General features: G+C 43.4%; 1 protein-coding gene across 19 annotated transcripts in view; it reads left to right on the top strand.

Moving 5' to 3' along the window:
• mef2cb (myocyte enhancer factor 2cb) overlaps positions 1-18,234 on the top strand; it is a 94,253-nt gene that overhangs the window by 38,103 nt on the left and 37,916 nt on the right. For all 19 annotated transcript variants that reach the window (XM_036935517.2, XM_090190215.1, XM_036935518.2 and 16 more), the window contains exons 2-3: positions 883-1,072; positions 16,625-16,828. In XM_036935517.2, coding sequence (XP_036791412.1) covers positions 1,019-1,072; positions 16,625-16,828 — 258 coding nt within the window. In that variant the 5' untranslated portion in view covers positions 883-1,018. The remainder of the gene's footprint in view (positions 1-882; positions 1,073-16,624; positions 16,829-18,234) is intronic.

Below are 18,234 nucleotides of genomic sequence, written 5' to 3'. Positions count from 1 at the left end.
TATTTTACTGGGTGACTTTCACTTTTACTTGGACAATTTTCTATTAAGGAAGCTTTACTTTTACTCAAGTATGACAATAGATAGAAAAATCCACCACATATATCCCAGACTTAGGTAAAAAACACTCGCGCACACACACACACACACACACACACACACACACACACACACACACACACACACACACACACACACACACACACACACACACACACACACACACACACACACACACACACACTGTGTCCAGGTGGTTTAAGTTCTGTTCTTTATGGAATTTGGTTGTGTGGAATCAGCTCTATTGCTGTGATTTTAAGGGTAAAATCGATAGTGCTTTTGTCTGAACAAGGCAAGGCTAGGTTTTATATCAGCATCCAAGCCATTCTCCATGGTACCCATTTTGGAACCGTATTGGAGGTAGACGAGACTAGTCATACCTTGCTGTCGTTCTGTCAACAAACTGCTGTTTTTCGGGAGGAACAAACTGTATTTCTTAGGCTGGAGGTAATGTTACACTGTAGGTGATTAGAGCGTTTAAGTTAGCAGCACTTTCAAAACACTGTCAAACTCTCTGTGAACGAGGCGAGAGCCTGACAGCACTGTCTCTCCTCATAGTCGGCACGGAAATGCAACAAACCTGATTTGCATGATATCAACAGTGAAAAACACAGCGCTGCTTTCACAACATGTTGACGGATTCTTTGTCTTTCTTCACCCTCCCCTGTGGCTGCGATGATGTGACTTTTCTCTCCCCCACCAATCCCCCCCTGTTTTTTTTTGTTGCCATATTTCATTTCACGTAATGTTTATCCTCTCTCTCTCCTTCTCTCTCTCTCCTTTTCTCTCCCTCCCTCTCTCTATCTGTCTCTTTCTCTCATGCAGATACGGATGCTGGAATCTTTGAATTGATCGGAGCAAGTAAAGAAGAAGAAAGAGCAGTTTGAGGAAAGGCAGAAGAAGAGCAAGGAGAGAAAGCGCAACGTTCTTTAGGGAGAGGAGAGAAGAAAAGGACGGGACGATGGGGAGGAAAAAGATTCAGATCACGCGGATTATGGATGAACGCAACAGACAGGTAAGCCCCATGGAGAAGGGAGGATGGATGAGTGGAGGGGTGGATAGGAGGAGGAGTATAGGAGGGGGTGGGGAAACACCTTATTGTGGGCCTGGGAGAGAGGACGGTAGGTGTGCTGACTGAAGTCTTCGGGAGTCTGGATAGGATGGTGTCTTAGTGGTGGTGGTGGGGGGAGGCAGAAGGGTGTAGGTGGGATAGCAGGGTAGCCTAGTGGTTAGAGTGTTGGCCTAGAAGCAACCAGAAGGTTGCAAGTTCAAATCCCCAAGCTGACAAGGTACAAATCTGTCGTTCTGCCCCTGAACAGGCAGTTAACCCACTGTTCCTAGGCCATCATTGAAAATAAGATTTTGTTCTTAACTGACTTGCCTAGTTAAATAAAGGTAAAATAAATAGCAGGATGATTGCTATGGGTACCCTGGGGGTAGTAGTGGGTCTTGTTTTTGTTAAATCTAGCGGCCCACTCTGAGGCTAACGGGCAACAAACACTGGTGACACCCTTTCATACCCTATCACACCATGCCACCCGCTTTAGGCCATGGCAGTTTAATATTACTATGCATGGGGGTGGGAAGGGAGGGGAAGGGTGGTAGAAAACACAAACAAACAACCAAACAGAGACGGGCTGGTCCGAGGTGGCATTTACTTGCCACACACTGCAGAGCCCGAGAGAGGTGGGTGGAGCTGAGAGAGCACTGAGAGGCAGACATGCTCCCTCTGTGGCTGAGCTAGTTATTGGGGCTTCTGTAGTTTTCCTCTCCCGGTAGAGATGCACTATCTTAATTTGATCAGTTTTTCACAGCAGGTAAATAATCTACAGAGCAATTTCAGTGCCAACCAAAAGTGTATTTGAAATGTATAATTTGGAATTTCTATTAGGATATTTTGGAATGTTTAATGCACAAATTGAATCATTGAAGTCACAATTTTAACTTGTATTTCATGATTTCAACTGAATTGAATGAATATTTGCATTCAGTTTTAAAATTAAATGTCTATTTAATTGAATATTCAAATTCAATATTTAAACATACATTTTCAAAATGGTATACATACATACATATTGCATTAATTGTCTATGTATCAAGTTTACAAACCATAATTTCAAGTAAACCAAAGTTTAAGATATTCAGCTTCTCAGATGCATTCAGATTCAGTTTACGAATTCAGTTCTCTAAATTCAGATTCAAAACCAGTGACAACATCCTGGTACTTTGCCAGCTAGGAAAGGAGAAGAGATAGATTCAAATGCTCTCTGTGGTAAACAGAAGCTTCAGGCGGTTTCTGAAGCCATTTTGAATTTATTTACCTTTTATGAATTTGGCTCTAGCATTTGAACCGCTTTGACTTTAAGCTATTATGACCCCATTCCTGAAAGCTAAGACTCTCTGGAGCATGGATGTGCTCCCCTCTATGATGATCACAGCTGGTCGCGACTTGCCCTAAGTGCCAGATGGCCAGTCCGCCCCTGCTTGATACTAGACTATGTCAAACACAAACTGACACATCAAACTAACACGTCTTCGTGTCTCAGGCAAGGTTCTCGTCACATAAGCCTGGATCGCCAAACCACGCGTGTAACCTTGCTGGATCTTGACAACGTGCACTAGTGTAGCAGATGGGGGATCTGTGAAACTCACAACTGAAGTGTTGCCCCTAGCATGATCGAAGAAGGCCTTTTTTTAATAGCGTGGTGAGTTGAAATGTTCAGGAGGGCTGGCACAAGCTCTAAATCATTTGGACAGTAACCCTCCAAAAAGTCATTCATAAACCTTTTTCATTTCCATGTGTACTATGAAGCTAAGTGTTTGTTTCTTTGGCTTCAGGAATGTGACTCAGGTCTTGAAAAATAAAAATTTTTACTGATTGAAGGTATAAGGGGATATCAGGGAACAAATGCCGTGGTCGAGACTACGACGGCTCCAGTGCAATGAGTGGAGCTTCCTCAGGTGTTCAAAAGTGCTAATCAGACCAAGAGCCTAATGCTTCTTAGGTAGTTCTTCATGCGAAGCGACAGTTACAGGGATGGTAAAAAAAAAAACAGCTTGATTTCCATAGCAACGTCAGGGAAATTGGGAAGAAGGAAGTGGTGCTTCAAATAAGCAGTTCTACAACATCTTTAATTGAACCTCTCATTCTCCTTAATTGTCGTTCACAACACATCACGTAAAGAGATTAAATGTATAGGAAGCTCTGGGGACAGGTTGTTTGGATACCGGACATCCCAATAAATTGGCAGATGCAAATGGATTATCATCTTTAACAGTTCAATGGGGGATTGAACAAAAAAAGCTGTTTCCAAATTTGTTCATACTGGTGAACCGACTTTTGAGTTGTGTGGTTGCAATATGAACAGTCCCTTATCTCTGGTATATCTTAGAATGCATCATTCAGTTTCAAGTTTAAATTGTGTGCAGGGCAATGGAAATATTATGCACAATGTCTCTGGAAAGACTGTCCGGGTTGGAAATACTCAGTAGAGAAAACAGTCAGGCCCGCAACCTGGACCTACATACAGACCGTGGTGAAAACATTTACAAACAAAAATGGAGGACTGAAGGAGACCAGGGTATTGGCCAGACAAAACCTGCTGAGTTCAACAATAAATAGGGGGTGAATTTATCCTCAAGCCGACTACTTAAATGATTTTTTGTTTGAGCTATTTGATGTGTCATTTTTTATTTTAAAAAGTTCATGAATAGCAGCTAAATAGCAGCTAAATACGGCATATAGATAGTACACTGCATAATGAAACAATCCCTAGTAAGCGAGTGTTTTAAGGGTGGACTGACTGTATTGTTTGGCACTAGGCTGGGTTTACGCACAACGACTTTCTATCCAAGCTGGGAGAGAACGCGAGGACGGCTCGTCATGCAGGTTCATGTTTTCTATACAGGACAGTTGTATATTCTAACACATCTATTGTAGCTGATTAGTATGCTGTTGCATCAAACATATATTTAACCATCTGCAATGTTTGAATTTCCAACTTTAATTACAGAACACGTAATTGCAATACTGACACCAGCCAGCAGGCAAAAAGTGGCAGCATTGCAACACTGTGTTTAGCTTCGTGAAATGTTAAGATGTGAGAAAATGACGATAAAATATGCCCACCTATAATTTTATGGCTATTAGCTAATGAAATGCTATACATACTCTGGTACTACAGAAAGCCTATAATCGATTCAACAGGCATGCAGCCACATAGATATGTCGCAATTTCAGCACCATGGACAGCAATCGGTAGTCTATACTTTGTGATAACAAAGGGTCTGTTTTGGCAAAGGTCTGAGGGATGGACCTAGAGAAATGTAACAACTCTCAAATTCATAGACAGAGCTATGGATACAAGGACTGACCATCCATGATATCAAAATTATAGTTTTAACATGTTTTGAGGCTATACAGTGTTTGACTAAATGTACTTAGTTTCCAACCATTGGAGTAAAACGAGCTTATATTTTGAGTTCTGGTGGGGTATGAGAGTTGAACTAAGCTCATGAGGCATTTACAAGTTGTATTTTTTAAGAATAAATGGGTATTTAGCTTTAATTTATAAGTCCTAAAATGTTTGTAAAACTCAGGATTCTAGATTTAATGTTTAATACATTTTAGAATATGAGGCAAAAATGTAGATAAAGGCAAAGTATTTATCAACAATCAAGATCTTAAAGTAAGTTTTTTTTTTAAGTGTTTTTTCTCCAATTTATTAATTTATTGATGATTGATTGATGACATTATTTTAAAGGTGAGATTTTCAATGGACAGTTAATTTAAATAGAAAGCGACAAAACATTAGCGAAACAACCCAGGAAATGGATGGAGAAAAACTTCTCTCTCTCTCTGCCCTCCAGGCCCACAATCCATCACTTCCTGTGGCACCAGTGACCACCGCCACTCTGTCAGCTCCTTGTCAGTCCAATTCGATCCATATGCTGCTAACGTGCCCCCTCCCCTCACAGGTCACACACACCCAGGCTGTCCCTCCCTCCCCAGTCCTCACCACTCTGTGAACCATTATCCCATGCAACTTACTGTCACAATATTCAATGGTTATTACATCCAGCACAGTTGTTGAAAGACTATCTAAGATCCTTCTACTGTGCTTGTCATTCTGTATGGGCTAACATCTAACAGAGTGGCTCACTGACCCCTCTAACCTCTGACAGTATGATATCTCCACATAAACACTGTCATTGGGCTCTCTTCACACTGCCATTGTGACTTGACATAAAAATGTGCTAGAAATCAATTGGACTCCCCTGAAGTGGCTGTTGCAGCTGGGTGGACTGAGTGCTCATTAGTGAGACAAAAGAAATAAGAGAAAAAGAGAGAAGATTGGTGAAAATAGGAGGAGGGGAGTGGAGCTGTCATAAACTGTTATTTCCTACTTGACTTTCTGGGAGATCTACAGTTGTTCCCAGACATCAGTGACAGGTCATTGGAGTCAGTGTGTTGTAGTCAAAAGGAGGAGAGACAGAGAGAGGGAGTGTGGAGGAGGTCAGGGAGTTTCAGTGGAGAAGGCTATCACGTTGCACCAGTGCCCACTTCCTGTCTGCTGTTATCTCAGTCTCCTTTCCCTCCCTCCCTGTCCCACCGCAGACCGGGCTCACCGATCGCACCAGGCACTCCGGCTCCCGAGGATGAGGAGGGGAGAGAGGGAGACAGGAAGGACACCTGAGGGGAATCGATGCCACAGATATCCGGGTTTCGCTTACAGAGAGAGAGGGAAGGAGGGAGAAAGAGGAGGGGGTAGAGAGAGAAAGAAAGTGAACAAGCATATAACAGTTTATACCTGAGGTCTTATGTAAGTCATTTTACACAAGCCTTTTTACATGTTCATTTGCATTCACATTGATACAAAATCCTGATGTAAACTTTTTAATCAACTTTTGAATAAGCTCTTTTGCTTTTTGCCGTACATGGCAATGGTGGTAAAATGACATCAGTTCTCTTATGTCTGAGCCTAGCAATAAGGATATGAAGGTGACCATCACAAGACAGACAGAGGCCTTTGGCACACAGAAACATTTTTTTTTTTTTTTGTCGAAATGGCTGCCTGGCCTTTGCATATTTTCACTTCCCCTTTGAGGAAACCTCTGTGCGCTTCAGCCAAATAAACATCAGAGGTGTTATCTTTAGCCTCCACATTCTTCGCATGTTTGTGTTATTTTCATGCAAACGAGCTCCCAGCCTGCCCTGAACAAAACTCTTATGACTTAAAATCTACTTAACGCTCACTAAATCACAATCAATCCATACACATGAAGGAATAGATCAAAATTAGTTTGAAGAGGTAGATCTTATTTTCACTCTGACTGGTATGTGGGCAATCAGGCCGATGTGGCTGTCGACATTTGACCTCTCATTTCATACTATCATTGCTATTGCGGCACAATGTAGACATTAAGGGAGCCTTTCACCTCTACTCACTAGAAGCGTCCGCTCCCCTGCTCTCCCTGCCTTTTATTGAGTGGCACCGTTCTGTTAGGGCTGTCAGCACCACCCTGCCACCCACCGGGCTCCGTAGCCCACCATGGCGCCATCATCGCGGGCACGGAACCTCCGTCTCTCTGGGCGGCCACTTTGGCCTGCCACCCCCAGGCCCCGAAACACTTCCCCTGAGCAGGGGCACCACGGCCAGGCCTCCCTGGCGTTGAATGCCTGCCCAGAGCTCTGGACAGAGGGCAGCAGTGTTTGAGCCCTGGCTCCCACCCCCCCGGCCACTCAGACCCTCTCCCAGCCCTGGGCACATGAAAGAGCCCCCTGTGCCATAAACGCATGGGCCGCAGACAGAGAGCAGACACACACACACACACACACACACACACACACACACACTTACATACATTTGTATTTAACACACACAAGCACTAGTACATTTAAGTAGAAACACTGAGGAAAACACATCTACCATTCGTCTTGTCGTTAATATCCAGGGTCAGCCATCATGGATTCCAGCTAATTGGGTATAATTGAGGGTAATGCAGAGTGACAGTTCAGCCGTGTGTGTGTGTGTGTGTGTGTGTGTGTGTGCGTGTGTGTGTGTGTGTGTGTGTGTGTGTGTGCGTGTGCGCGTGCGTGCTTGTGTGACAGTGGGGGTGGTGGGTTGCAAAGGGGAAGAGCCCCTTTAGAGGGGTCATAGGTTAAACATGGATGAGGTCATCAGTCACAGGAAGTAGACCGCTGAACCCCAGCAATCACATCCCTCCCCAATCACATCCCCCCCAGTCAGGACTCAGAGAGAAGCGAACACAATGATATATCTTCTTTCTTATTTTTCTATTATCGAGACAACCACAGCACCGCAGAACGAGACATGGTTCTTTCACTCACGACAATTGTGCCGTGTCTCCAATCAACAGTGGTGTGGTGAGGAAGCTTGCAAGGTAAATTAACAGCAGGAAAATAATGAGGCCCTCAGGGTATTTCGTCACCCCTGCACTCCTCTTCCCCAGTTTCCCACCTTTTCTCTTCTCTTTCTTTTAGTGATCGTTACCTATGCGAGCCAGGCTCCTCTGTGCCAGCCTGCTCAACCCAGAGAGCGCTCGCAAAAATACCTCACCTTTCCTCCACTTCATGCCCTCTTTTGTCTTATCTCTTTTTTCTGCCTCTTTTGTGCTCCTCTTGTGCTGCCATTCTCTACTTTGTCCTCTTTTCGTGCATTTTTGTTTCTCGACGATTCACACGAAAGTCTAAATAAAATTATTGGTGTTTCCTTTTTCCTTCTTTCCCCTCTATCGTTCAACTTGAGCTCTGTGCCACGAGGCATTTTCATCCTCACAAATTAATGAAAAGGAAAAGCTATTTTGGTGAATCTCGCCACCAACACGGCCCTTGCACGGCCCAGCAGGCAGTGGATATATGACTTTCCACTTGTGGTTTTACAGAATAAGCAGGGACATACAGAGCACGACCATACTCGGACAGGAGTGCTTTTCTCAGAAATCGGTGCCTCTGGGAAAATAAAAGCCAATGCAGTCTCTGCATTCGCCATTCTTCATATTGTAATGTCAAAAAAAAAATCTGACATTAGTTATTGATAGACTTCAATTGATTAACTTCAATTGTAATGTTCAAATGTGATCTCTTGCACAGGACCTTTGTTTTTGCTGTACTCTGAAAGTCTAGGACAGGCTTTTAGGAGTGGGTGGGTGCTGGGTGGTGCAGGGGAGTAGAGTAAGCATATATTAGAGATGTGAGCTGGAACAAAGCTCCTGTTGTCATCATGCATCTCCAGAAGCCTGTTTGGCCCAGAAGGAGAGTTCAAGCCCAGGTCTCGGGTCTCCTCTCCTTAATCCTTTTGTGTGAGGAGTCCATCTCTTCCTGCTTTGGCTTCTGACAATGAGTGTCTGTGTGGAGGGCATAGGGCTGTGGCGGTCATGAAATTTAGCATCTCCAGGCTTCCACGCATATAAGCTGCATTCAAGCCGCTGACGTGCGCCTTCGGAGCGTCTACAATTAAAAAGTCGAATAAATAAATGGAACAACACCAACACAATAAACCCATTATTTATTTTAGTCTGGTCTAAAGAAACATTGTGATATGAAGAAAATGTATGTCAGAAGAACAGAATATGTGTTAGCCTACTGTATGTTACCTGGCTATGCTCCATGCCATAGTCTGTAGGTGTGTTCTTTTAGCAGACCAGACATGCTTATTAGTCCCATTACATTATTTTATATTATATGATGTTATAATCAGAAGAATATAATTTAACTTAGCTGAATAACATAGAAATATGATTTTCCCCATTCCGGAGCAAGTGTGCATATGAAGTGGCTATGTTAAGTGTAAGAGCAACTGAGAAATAAATAAAACAACACTTATTTTACTCCACCCATCAACCACTGTTTTGCAGAGCAGGCTCAAGCTACGCGACAGGTGATAATTCCGCCGAAACTCGGTGTGCCATGGGCTCTCCAACCCTGTTCCTGCAGCTACCCAGTGCTTAATTTGAGAAACCAAGGGAAATCGGTTCGGGAACATTGACAGTTTTCACAAGGAAACATATTTCACTAAACTGTTGACAGCCCCTCTGCACACTTGAGAAAGGAATAAAGGACAGAGAGGAGGAGATGGAAACTTATGGCGGTGAGATATTCTGTATTGCTAAAGGTAATGTTTCAGCCTATTAATGATGAAAATATTTTTTTAAATCCCTATTACTTGGCTATCCAAAATCATATACAAATTCAACAGAATTGTAAGCACAATCAATGAACCAACAGCATCATCGATGGCATTACATTCTCTCCCAGACTCGTGGATAGAAATTTTGAAGCACAGCATAAGGTAACCCAGTCCGTCCAGTATGCATAGTAATATAGTTCACACTCAAAGGCGATTACTCAAAATCTGATCTTCAATCAGTTTACTTTGTTGCTCAGCAATGCATAATATGCGGTAGGCTATGTATTGTATTGTATTGCAATCGTAATTTTAATTCAGGTATTTTTTTCGGGCTTGGACTCATAAGCCTGTGCATATGTATAAGTTCAAATATGCATACGGGTGTTTGAATGAATCATCACCTTAGAAAGCGCTGTCCATCTTGTCGTGTTAGACTTTGAAACAACATCCACAATGACCATCTTTCTTCAAATCGATCGTCAGAGTGAGGCGAGTTTTAAAAGTATGATAGGCGTACTCTTTTGATGATAAGTGTTTGATGTGATTTTCGATTGTATTTGCATTGACGTCAGAGTGGTTAGAGGGACTATAGAGCCCTGACTACCAGGCCGTTAGGGCCTGAATGGTTGTTAGGGTACTTCTAAAACATGTCCTGAGAGGAGAGGAGATTACCGTGACTCAACGGTCACGTGAAATTTTACTGCTGTCATGACTCATGTGTGGCGGTAATATGGTCACCGCAACAGCCCCAGGAGGGCCATGGTAATGAGTGCTGGCGTGCATGAGTCTTAACAAAATGTTGTGTGTGTGTTTGCTTTGTTAAATGCCTGCTCTCGGTCCCTGTCTTTCTCCCCCCCCCCCCCCCCCCCCAGGGAAGTGCAGGCAGGAGGTGGGAAGCAGAAGCGAAGCCATTGTGAAGGGGAAGCCACCGGGCTCTTCCTGTTATGAGAGGAAATGCATACAAATGTGTTTCCTGTGCCCCCCCCCTTTCTTCATCCTCCCCCATATGCGGCAGAGAATCAGCCACTCAAATCAAATCAAATCAAACTTTATTTATCACACGCGCCGAATACAATAAGTGAAATGCTTACTTACAAACCCTTAGCCAACATTGCAGAAGAGTTAAGAAAATATTTACCAAATAAATTAAAGTAAAAAACAATAAAAAGTAACACAATAAAATAACAATAACGAGGCTATATACATGGGGTACCTGTACCGAGTCGATGTGCTGGGGTACAGGTTAGTTGAGGTCATTTGTACATGTAGGTAAATGGAGCTCCTTGTGGTAAACATGTTTGTCCTATTTGTTGATGCCCTCCGTCACGAGGGGACAGGGAAGGAGGGTGTATAGTATGTGAGGAGGCAGGATGTTCAGCCTCTGACCCGTTGAAGTCCTCTAGCAGACAATGCCAAATCGTGAGGCCTCGTGGTGGTTTTAATGCACATGGTATATTCTCAGCGTGCATCCTAAGACCATGAACCATTCTGTGCAACAATAGGTTTCTAACTCTAGGGCCCCTGAGAATTCTGCTGTGAAAACACACTCATTCACAGTTTGTTTGGCTTACACTGTTCTCCCCACCAAACCTCCAGCCCTGATAGCAGCAAAGGTGCTACAACAATGTTCTGTTATTAGCATGTTGACATTGCTGACAATGGGATAGGGGATATTGCTAGTCCTCCACTGGACACTCCATTCAAGGCAAACGTAACTGACTACATTTGATTACAGAGTGGAAAGGGGGACCAGAACATTGGTTAGAGATCCCATAGCGACAGGAAGTGCCTACGGTGACATCACCGGCACAAGGGTCGTGTCAGACGGTTAATTGCGTTCACATGTGGGCATTATGTGAGGTCAGTGACTCACAGTGCAACGTTTCGCAAGCCAACCAGTGAAATGCACCACCACTAACTAGGCCTACCCACTCCATGTTGTAGTAGATACATTCACATGCACATATGGTTGATCAGATGCATTACTTGTATTTTCTATTTCCATGTGAAATACAAAACGAACATTGTTCCTTGTGAGGTGTGAGGTTGTGGTGCACGTGACTTTGAAAGGGTGTCAGTGTGTACTGTTTATACGTGTGTGTGTGTTTTTTTTTAGGTACAGTATAGGTGTGAAGATTATGGAATGGGTTAGGGTTGTTATTTTTTATGTAGGTGTTACTAGGTGATTTTTTTTGTTTCTAGGATATAATATGAGCTGGAGACACAGACCCCCACTGTGCCATGTGTGCTATCAACCACTTAAAAAAGAAAAGTTTAAAGTGAGTGGGTGGGTGATGCCTCCTCTGAGCCTGCATGTTCGCTCAGATACTGTTCTTCCGGTAGAATGTACCTTTCCCTAAAGCCTCTGGCACCAGAACGTCAACTTCCTGTAAGTTCCTTCAACTTCCTGCCACCTGAGGAAGACACCACTTAGGATGTGTTCCAAACTAGCCTCACATGACCTTCGAGTGGTGTCTTGTTGAGTTTGTCATGTAGCAAGTAGCCAGCAGCCAGCAGGCCTAGTTAAGCCTTGGTGTTTGTATTTCTGTCCCACTGCATTATAGATTCCAGTGGGCTTGTTATGACAGTTAATCATCCAGTCGCTACCTGCCTTTGGTCCTTGCGTCTGAACGGGGGTTTGTTTTTTTTAGCATTTTGGTATGACTGTAAATGTCACCATGGTATTTAAAGCCCAACAGAGCCATTCTGTGGTGAATCATTTGAGTTGTACTGAAGTCTAAGAGCCTATTTCCATACGTCATGGGAAGGGGAGTTGAAAGCGTGTCCTGTCTCTTCTTTCAACCTCTGTTGTCTTGAGCCTTGGTGGCCATTCGATATGGAGCTCATTGTGGTGTGGTGACATCATTCCCCAACTGAGAGGGAAGGCTGGAACAGGGTCTGTAGTTCATCTGAGGTTGGCCTATACAGAATGGCGCTGCTCATATCATCGTAGAGAAGAGGATGTCATTTGATATTCGATTTCCGTGGTGCATCCTGTCAGATTTCATTTCAGGAAAGGAAAGGCAAAACTCTATTGATATCTATCCGTCTTCTTCTCCTCTTTCAGTCCTGAGAGATTCTCAGCTGCTGAAGACCTCAATGATACACTGAAGGACACTGTAGGAAAGATCTGTATTGATACATTTATTCCTTTACTGGTACATTGATCTGGTCCATACATATCTGAAGTTTTTGACTCCAGAACTTTCACACTAGTAGACCGAAACAGTTGGCAGTGCTCCTAATCTCTTCCTAGTCATTTGTATTCAGGACAAGTGTAATTGGTTTGTTATTGGGGAGGTTTAGCTCTTGTGTTTTTGGCTCATGTAAGGTGTCGGTAGAGAACAGAAGAGACAAACGCTTCAGTTAATCAACATGCCTCGATCATTACCAACCAGCTGGGCACTGTTCTGGAGATCTCTCCCTCTCGCTCCACTCTCATCAGCTTCCTGCTCCAGTCAAATATAAAGGAGAGGGAGAGGGAGAGAGAGAGAGAGAGAGAGAGAGAGGAGAGAGAGAGAGAGAGAGAGAGAGAGAGAGAGAGAGAGAGAGAGAGAGAGAGAGAGAGAGAGAGAGAGAGAGAGAGAGAGATGTAATTGAGTATCTATAGTCTTGGTGATCTGGAGAGCTGCCAGAAAAGTCGACACTTGAATGTTTCTTATTGTCCTATTAGACCCCAGGTAATTATCATGTTATCACAGGGTCGTGAACCAATCCGATTCCTTCTCCATGCAGAGAACCAATGTAAAAGCATGGGATAGTGTTTATGAAGCAGACACCTAGTGGGTTTCACCTACACCTAGTAGGTTTCACCTACTGCACTGGTATGGGTCGTGAGGCCCTAAAAATTGTCAATGACTCCAACCACCCAACTTCTCTCTGCTACCGCACGGCAAGGGGTACCGGAGAGCCAAGTCTGTGACCAAAAGTCTTTTAAAACTTCTACCCACATGCCAAACGACTGCTGAAGAGTTAATCAAATGGCTACCTTGACTATTTGCATTAATCCCCTTTTTATTTGCACTAACTCTCTTGCACACTCACTGACTCTACCCACACACTCTACCCACACACTCACACATACTCTACTCCAACACACATATACACACACATACACACACACTACATACGCTCACACACACACAAAACACAAACACACACACAACTCACACATAGACACACTTTCACACTCTTCACATACGCTGCTGCTACTCTGTTTATTATCTATCCTGATTGCTTAGTCACTTTTACCCATATCTACATGACAAAAAATGACCGTGCCCCTAACGTAGAAATCAGAATGTTTCAGATTAAAATAACGTACTGAACAATAGGTGTTATTAAATGTGCTAACAAAAGCTTCTGCTGCTCTATACTACAATTGTGCAGATTTCTAGTTTCCACCTTCATCCTTTGCCTATATTAACAGTATTGCAAACATGTTTGGTTCCTAATGTTAACAGAAGCTGTGTGCCGTGATATTTTTAGGGTGCTTTATTCTAAATAACTACACAATTGGTGACTTATTTTTTTTGTATATGGTATTGTCGTCAGTTTAAATGAAGAAATTACCAATGATCCATGTTTCAGATTAAGAATGTATTACCAATTCTTATAAACAAGGCTAACCCTCTTCTGCCCTATGCATAATTCATAAAAATATGCCTAAATAACGTACCCTAAATTTAAAAATAATCCTGAGCTATGTGGACTATAAGTGGTACCTACAGAGAACACGCTTCTGTGAGACTGCAACTGTAGTGTCAAGACATTAGGTGGGCATTCCTGAGTAAGTTCAGCAGGAGATAAACCATAGCAGTATTTTGCCCATCCCCGGGCAAGCTTGGGTAGAACAGGTTAAGGCATTTGTCCTTGTGTTTGTTCCCTGTAAACAAAACTCAGACGCTACACTGCACCAAGAGCCCAGCGTCGAGCCTTCTTGTGAGCAAACTCGTTTACAATGTCTTTAAAGTTGAATTTACTAAGCTAACTGGTTTTCCAGCTAACTGGATCGCAAGGCTGTTCAACCCGTCTTGGCTCATTGTAGATCTTAGATAGTTCTTTACAAGTTTCAGCTTACTGAAGGCACGTTCCCCTCCAGCAACTGTTACAGGCATTGTGCAGAAGATTCGCGGTGCAACGCACACCTCTCCATAAATGCTCTGTCGCTGCATCTCGTGGATGGCATTTAGGGGCTCTTCAGGACAAAATACCATCTGAAAAAAAGTGGCACCATGTATCGTCTTTATATGTTGCACTTCATTTTCAAATCCACCTGTGAGATCTTTTGGAGTACTTGCTTCTCAATTTGTGGCAAGATAAACTAATTTGGTTTTCAGTCATTTTCCTAAATGTAAGTGTTGGTGAAAACTCCTCGCATACTGCTGCAATCGTGTGGAACCGCATGTCCAAATTACTGATTGTCAGGTTAGATTACTCGTTGGTTATTACTGCATTGTCGGAACTAGAAGCACAAGCATTTCGCTACATTCGCATTACCATCTGCTAACCATGTGTTATGTGACAAATACAATTTGATTTGATTTGATTATACTATCCAGAGCCACATAAAACACTGTGTTGCGAAATCCAGTGTCTGACTTCTGTTCACCTGCTATGTCATCTTCAGTCTCATCAGAGAAACGTTTTCTTTTTTTTCTGGCTGCTCCTCTGTTCGTGGTGAAACTGAGTCGTTACACCCATTTCATTTGCCACCGTGGAGGCTTCTGCCAGAAGAGCGTCCGCATTGATTACGCAGAGCCTGTATTTCTTTGCCTTGAGTGTGAGCTGCTTCAGTGTCCAGATAAATATTTCCTAACTGAAGAATTAGGCTTCCATTCTCAATACAAAACGTTTACCCAGAAAGTGAGCAGGAAGATTGCCTTCTCTGGCCACAGTGCTTGGATCATCTAAAACCTTGTCTTCCTCACATCGAAACTGTCCATACTCTTCCTTTCTTTTATTGCTTGCTTGTTCAATCTCTTCTGTCACTCCTTCACTGGCACTGCTGCTACTCTTTAGCTCCTCTTCCTCCTCCCTGCTCTCCTCTGCATCAGTCTGTCTGACAGCTTTCTGCTGAGATCCTGCCTACCTGGGGCTCTCTGGGCACTAGGAAGTGAGTACACAAAGGGAATGCTAGGTTTCATGTTCGCTCCTACAAAAAGGTTACCATACTAAAAATCTACTACGGAAAGAAAATACTTTTTAACAGTATATATATCAAATAGAAAAGGTATTTAAGTCTGTCTAAGTCATCATGTGCCTTACTTTACAATGTAAAAATTGTTTAGTTTTGCTGCTGCTGCTGCTACAAAACAACTTGCATGGTTCTATTTGGAAACCTAAATGGTACCTTTTATGTGTGTGTGCGTGCGTGTGTTTCAAGATGATGTGCTGAGGCACTGGGCCTCAAATATGCATGCACGTACACACGCACATGCACACGCACACACACACACGCACACACAAACACACAAAGCTTCCTATATGTGAAGACTGCCTGCATGGTTTCTGTGGAGCAACATTTATATCTACCTGGTGCTTCAGGCGCTATATAAAACAAAGCTCAGCGAGCAAACCCCTGGGCTATTTTTACCAATACAAAGTTGCATCTCTAAGACTGTTAGAAGTCTTAGCTGTACTCTCACAAGCGCACAATGGAGTTAGTGTGCGTGTGTGTGTGTGTGTGTGTGTGTGTGTGTGTGTGTGTGTGTGTGTGTGTGTGTGTGTGTGTGTGTGTGTGTGTGTGTGTGTGTGTGTGTGTTTGTTTGTGAGCGAGCGGTTGATACGCTCCAATCATATGAGGGATCGATATAAAGACTCAGATGTTCTATAACAAAGTGCAGTATGCTTTGATGTCGCCCACAGATGATAAACTGATCTGGCTCATTATCTCTTTAAGACAGATCACTCTCGGTTCCTAAAAATTCTATTCAGCTTCTTTTTTTTTCTTGCCCGAGTAGATGGACTGTTACAGTAACCTCTCAGTGGGAGGTCGCAGTGGAGAACAGCCCTGACTGTTGAGAAATTCTCTCAAGCAGCTTCAGTTTCATGATTTATGAGTGGAAAAGCTATGATTGCGCCAGATTTCTCTTTCTTCACACATTATGAAGGAAAACAGAGGTCAAGGATGGTGTTTTATTCTATAATACAAAATAATTAGATGTATTTATGAAATGTGTTAATAATAAAATGTAGGATCAGATGTGGGAAAATCCAGTTTGGTGTTGACACAGTGGGGTCTGGTCCGGTCAGGTGTACAAGAACTGAAATCCCCCCATTCCAACCCCCAACAAGGAAAACACATTCCAGTGCTGAAAACCTGCCTCCCCCTAAATTCACCCTCAGACGTTCACCCTGTAACCTCTCTCATTCTCTCTTCTCCTCTCTTCTTTCTCCCTCTGTCTTTCTCTCCCTAGGTGACATTTACGAAGAGGAAGTTTGGCCTGATGAAGAAGGCTTATGAGCTGAGCGTGCTGTGTGACTGTGAGATCGCCCTCATCATCTTCAACAGCACCAACAAGCTGTTCCAGTATGCCAGCACCGACATGGACAAGGTGCTGCTCAAGTACACGGAGTACAACGAGCCCCACGAGAGCAGGACCAACTCTGATATCGTGGAGGTGAGTCCCCGGACACCGTACACACCACACATGTTCACACATATACACACACACATGCACGCGCACACACACACACACACACACACACACACGCGCATTGATACTCAATGACCATAGACTACAAAAGAGTAAGGCATCCATCCAAAGTGTACAGACAACTATCCCTTGGGCTATGTCTTATAGAGACAGGCCCCTATAGCCCGTGGCATCGGTAAGGCCCCTATTTCCCCTGGCATTGGTAAGGCCCTACAGCCCCTGTGAGATTTAGCCCATAGTTAGTGTCCCCTTGGCATTGTTGTGACTCGCGCTCCAGGGGATGTGTTATCCTAGGTCGCCGTGGCGTGGACATGGGTGATGTAAGCCTGGCTCAGGAGGACGTTAAATGGCTGTGTCAGGTGAGCCGCACACCAGGCCGCGGGGACAGGCCAACATGCTCCAACGTGATCCACGTGACCCTGGTTACACAACAGTCACCATGCTGATCTGCCTGACCCTGGTGGCCCACATACAAACACATATGCACGCACGCACACACACACACACAAGCGTCCACACACACACGCGCGCGCACACACACACACACACACACACACACAAACACAGTGACTTTAGATTACACAAAGGTTCCCTCTTAAACCGACACAGGCACCCGAACACACAAACACACATACCTGGCTGCACACACAGACACGCAAAGATAACATGCGAGACGAACCCTTGACACAGAAGTACAGGATCATTATGTTTTAGGGAGACATAAAAGAGAAGAAGAGGGTTATTTCTTAGTGAAGTTTACTGACCGCTCCAAAAGTACTAAAGATTACACAGAATAATGAATGCATGCTCCATTGTTGTTGTTGATATACTTACCATTTCAAGTAAAAAAGGAACATATCCTACTTGGAGTAGTTTCTATCAAAAGACAGTGCACTCAAAGCATTCTCCACATTAATGATGAACACATAGACACACCAGACCATACATCATGTTGGTAGCCTTAAGATATGCTCTGCTTGCTATTTGAAACGTACTCTTACTTTGCAAATGTAACTGTACCAGACGCATTAGATTATGTTGGTTAAATGCATTGGGCATATGCATTGCTATGTATTAATTACTGGAAAATTAGACATTTCAGTGGAATTTATTTTAAGAGCCCATTTTATCCAGTAGGCCTAGATACGGCCCATCTATAATATAGTATTTACATATAATGTACTGTATGTAGTACCCCCAAGGCCTCCTTGTGTTCTTATGAAATACCCTAATTCCCCTACCATGCAGCGGCATGTAATTCATGTCCAACTACACGCAGAAAGATAACAAGCCTGCTCTCCGTGTCATTTATTTTACATTAACAAATTTAGCAGACACTCGTATCCATATCATAGCCTACATATCCAGTC

This window comes from Oncorhynchus mykiss, chromosome 11 (genome assembly GCF_057628025.1).
Source record: "Oncorhynchus mykiss isolate SJ-2025 chromosome 11, ASM5762802v1, whole genome shotgun sequence".
NCBI classification, from domain to species: Eukaryota; Metazoa; Chordata; class Actinopteri; order Salmoniformes; family Salmonidae; genus Oncorhynchus; species Oncorhynchus mykiss.
This window is presented reverse-complemented; position numbering and strand designations above follow the sequence as displayed.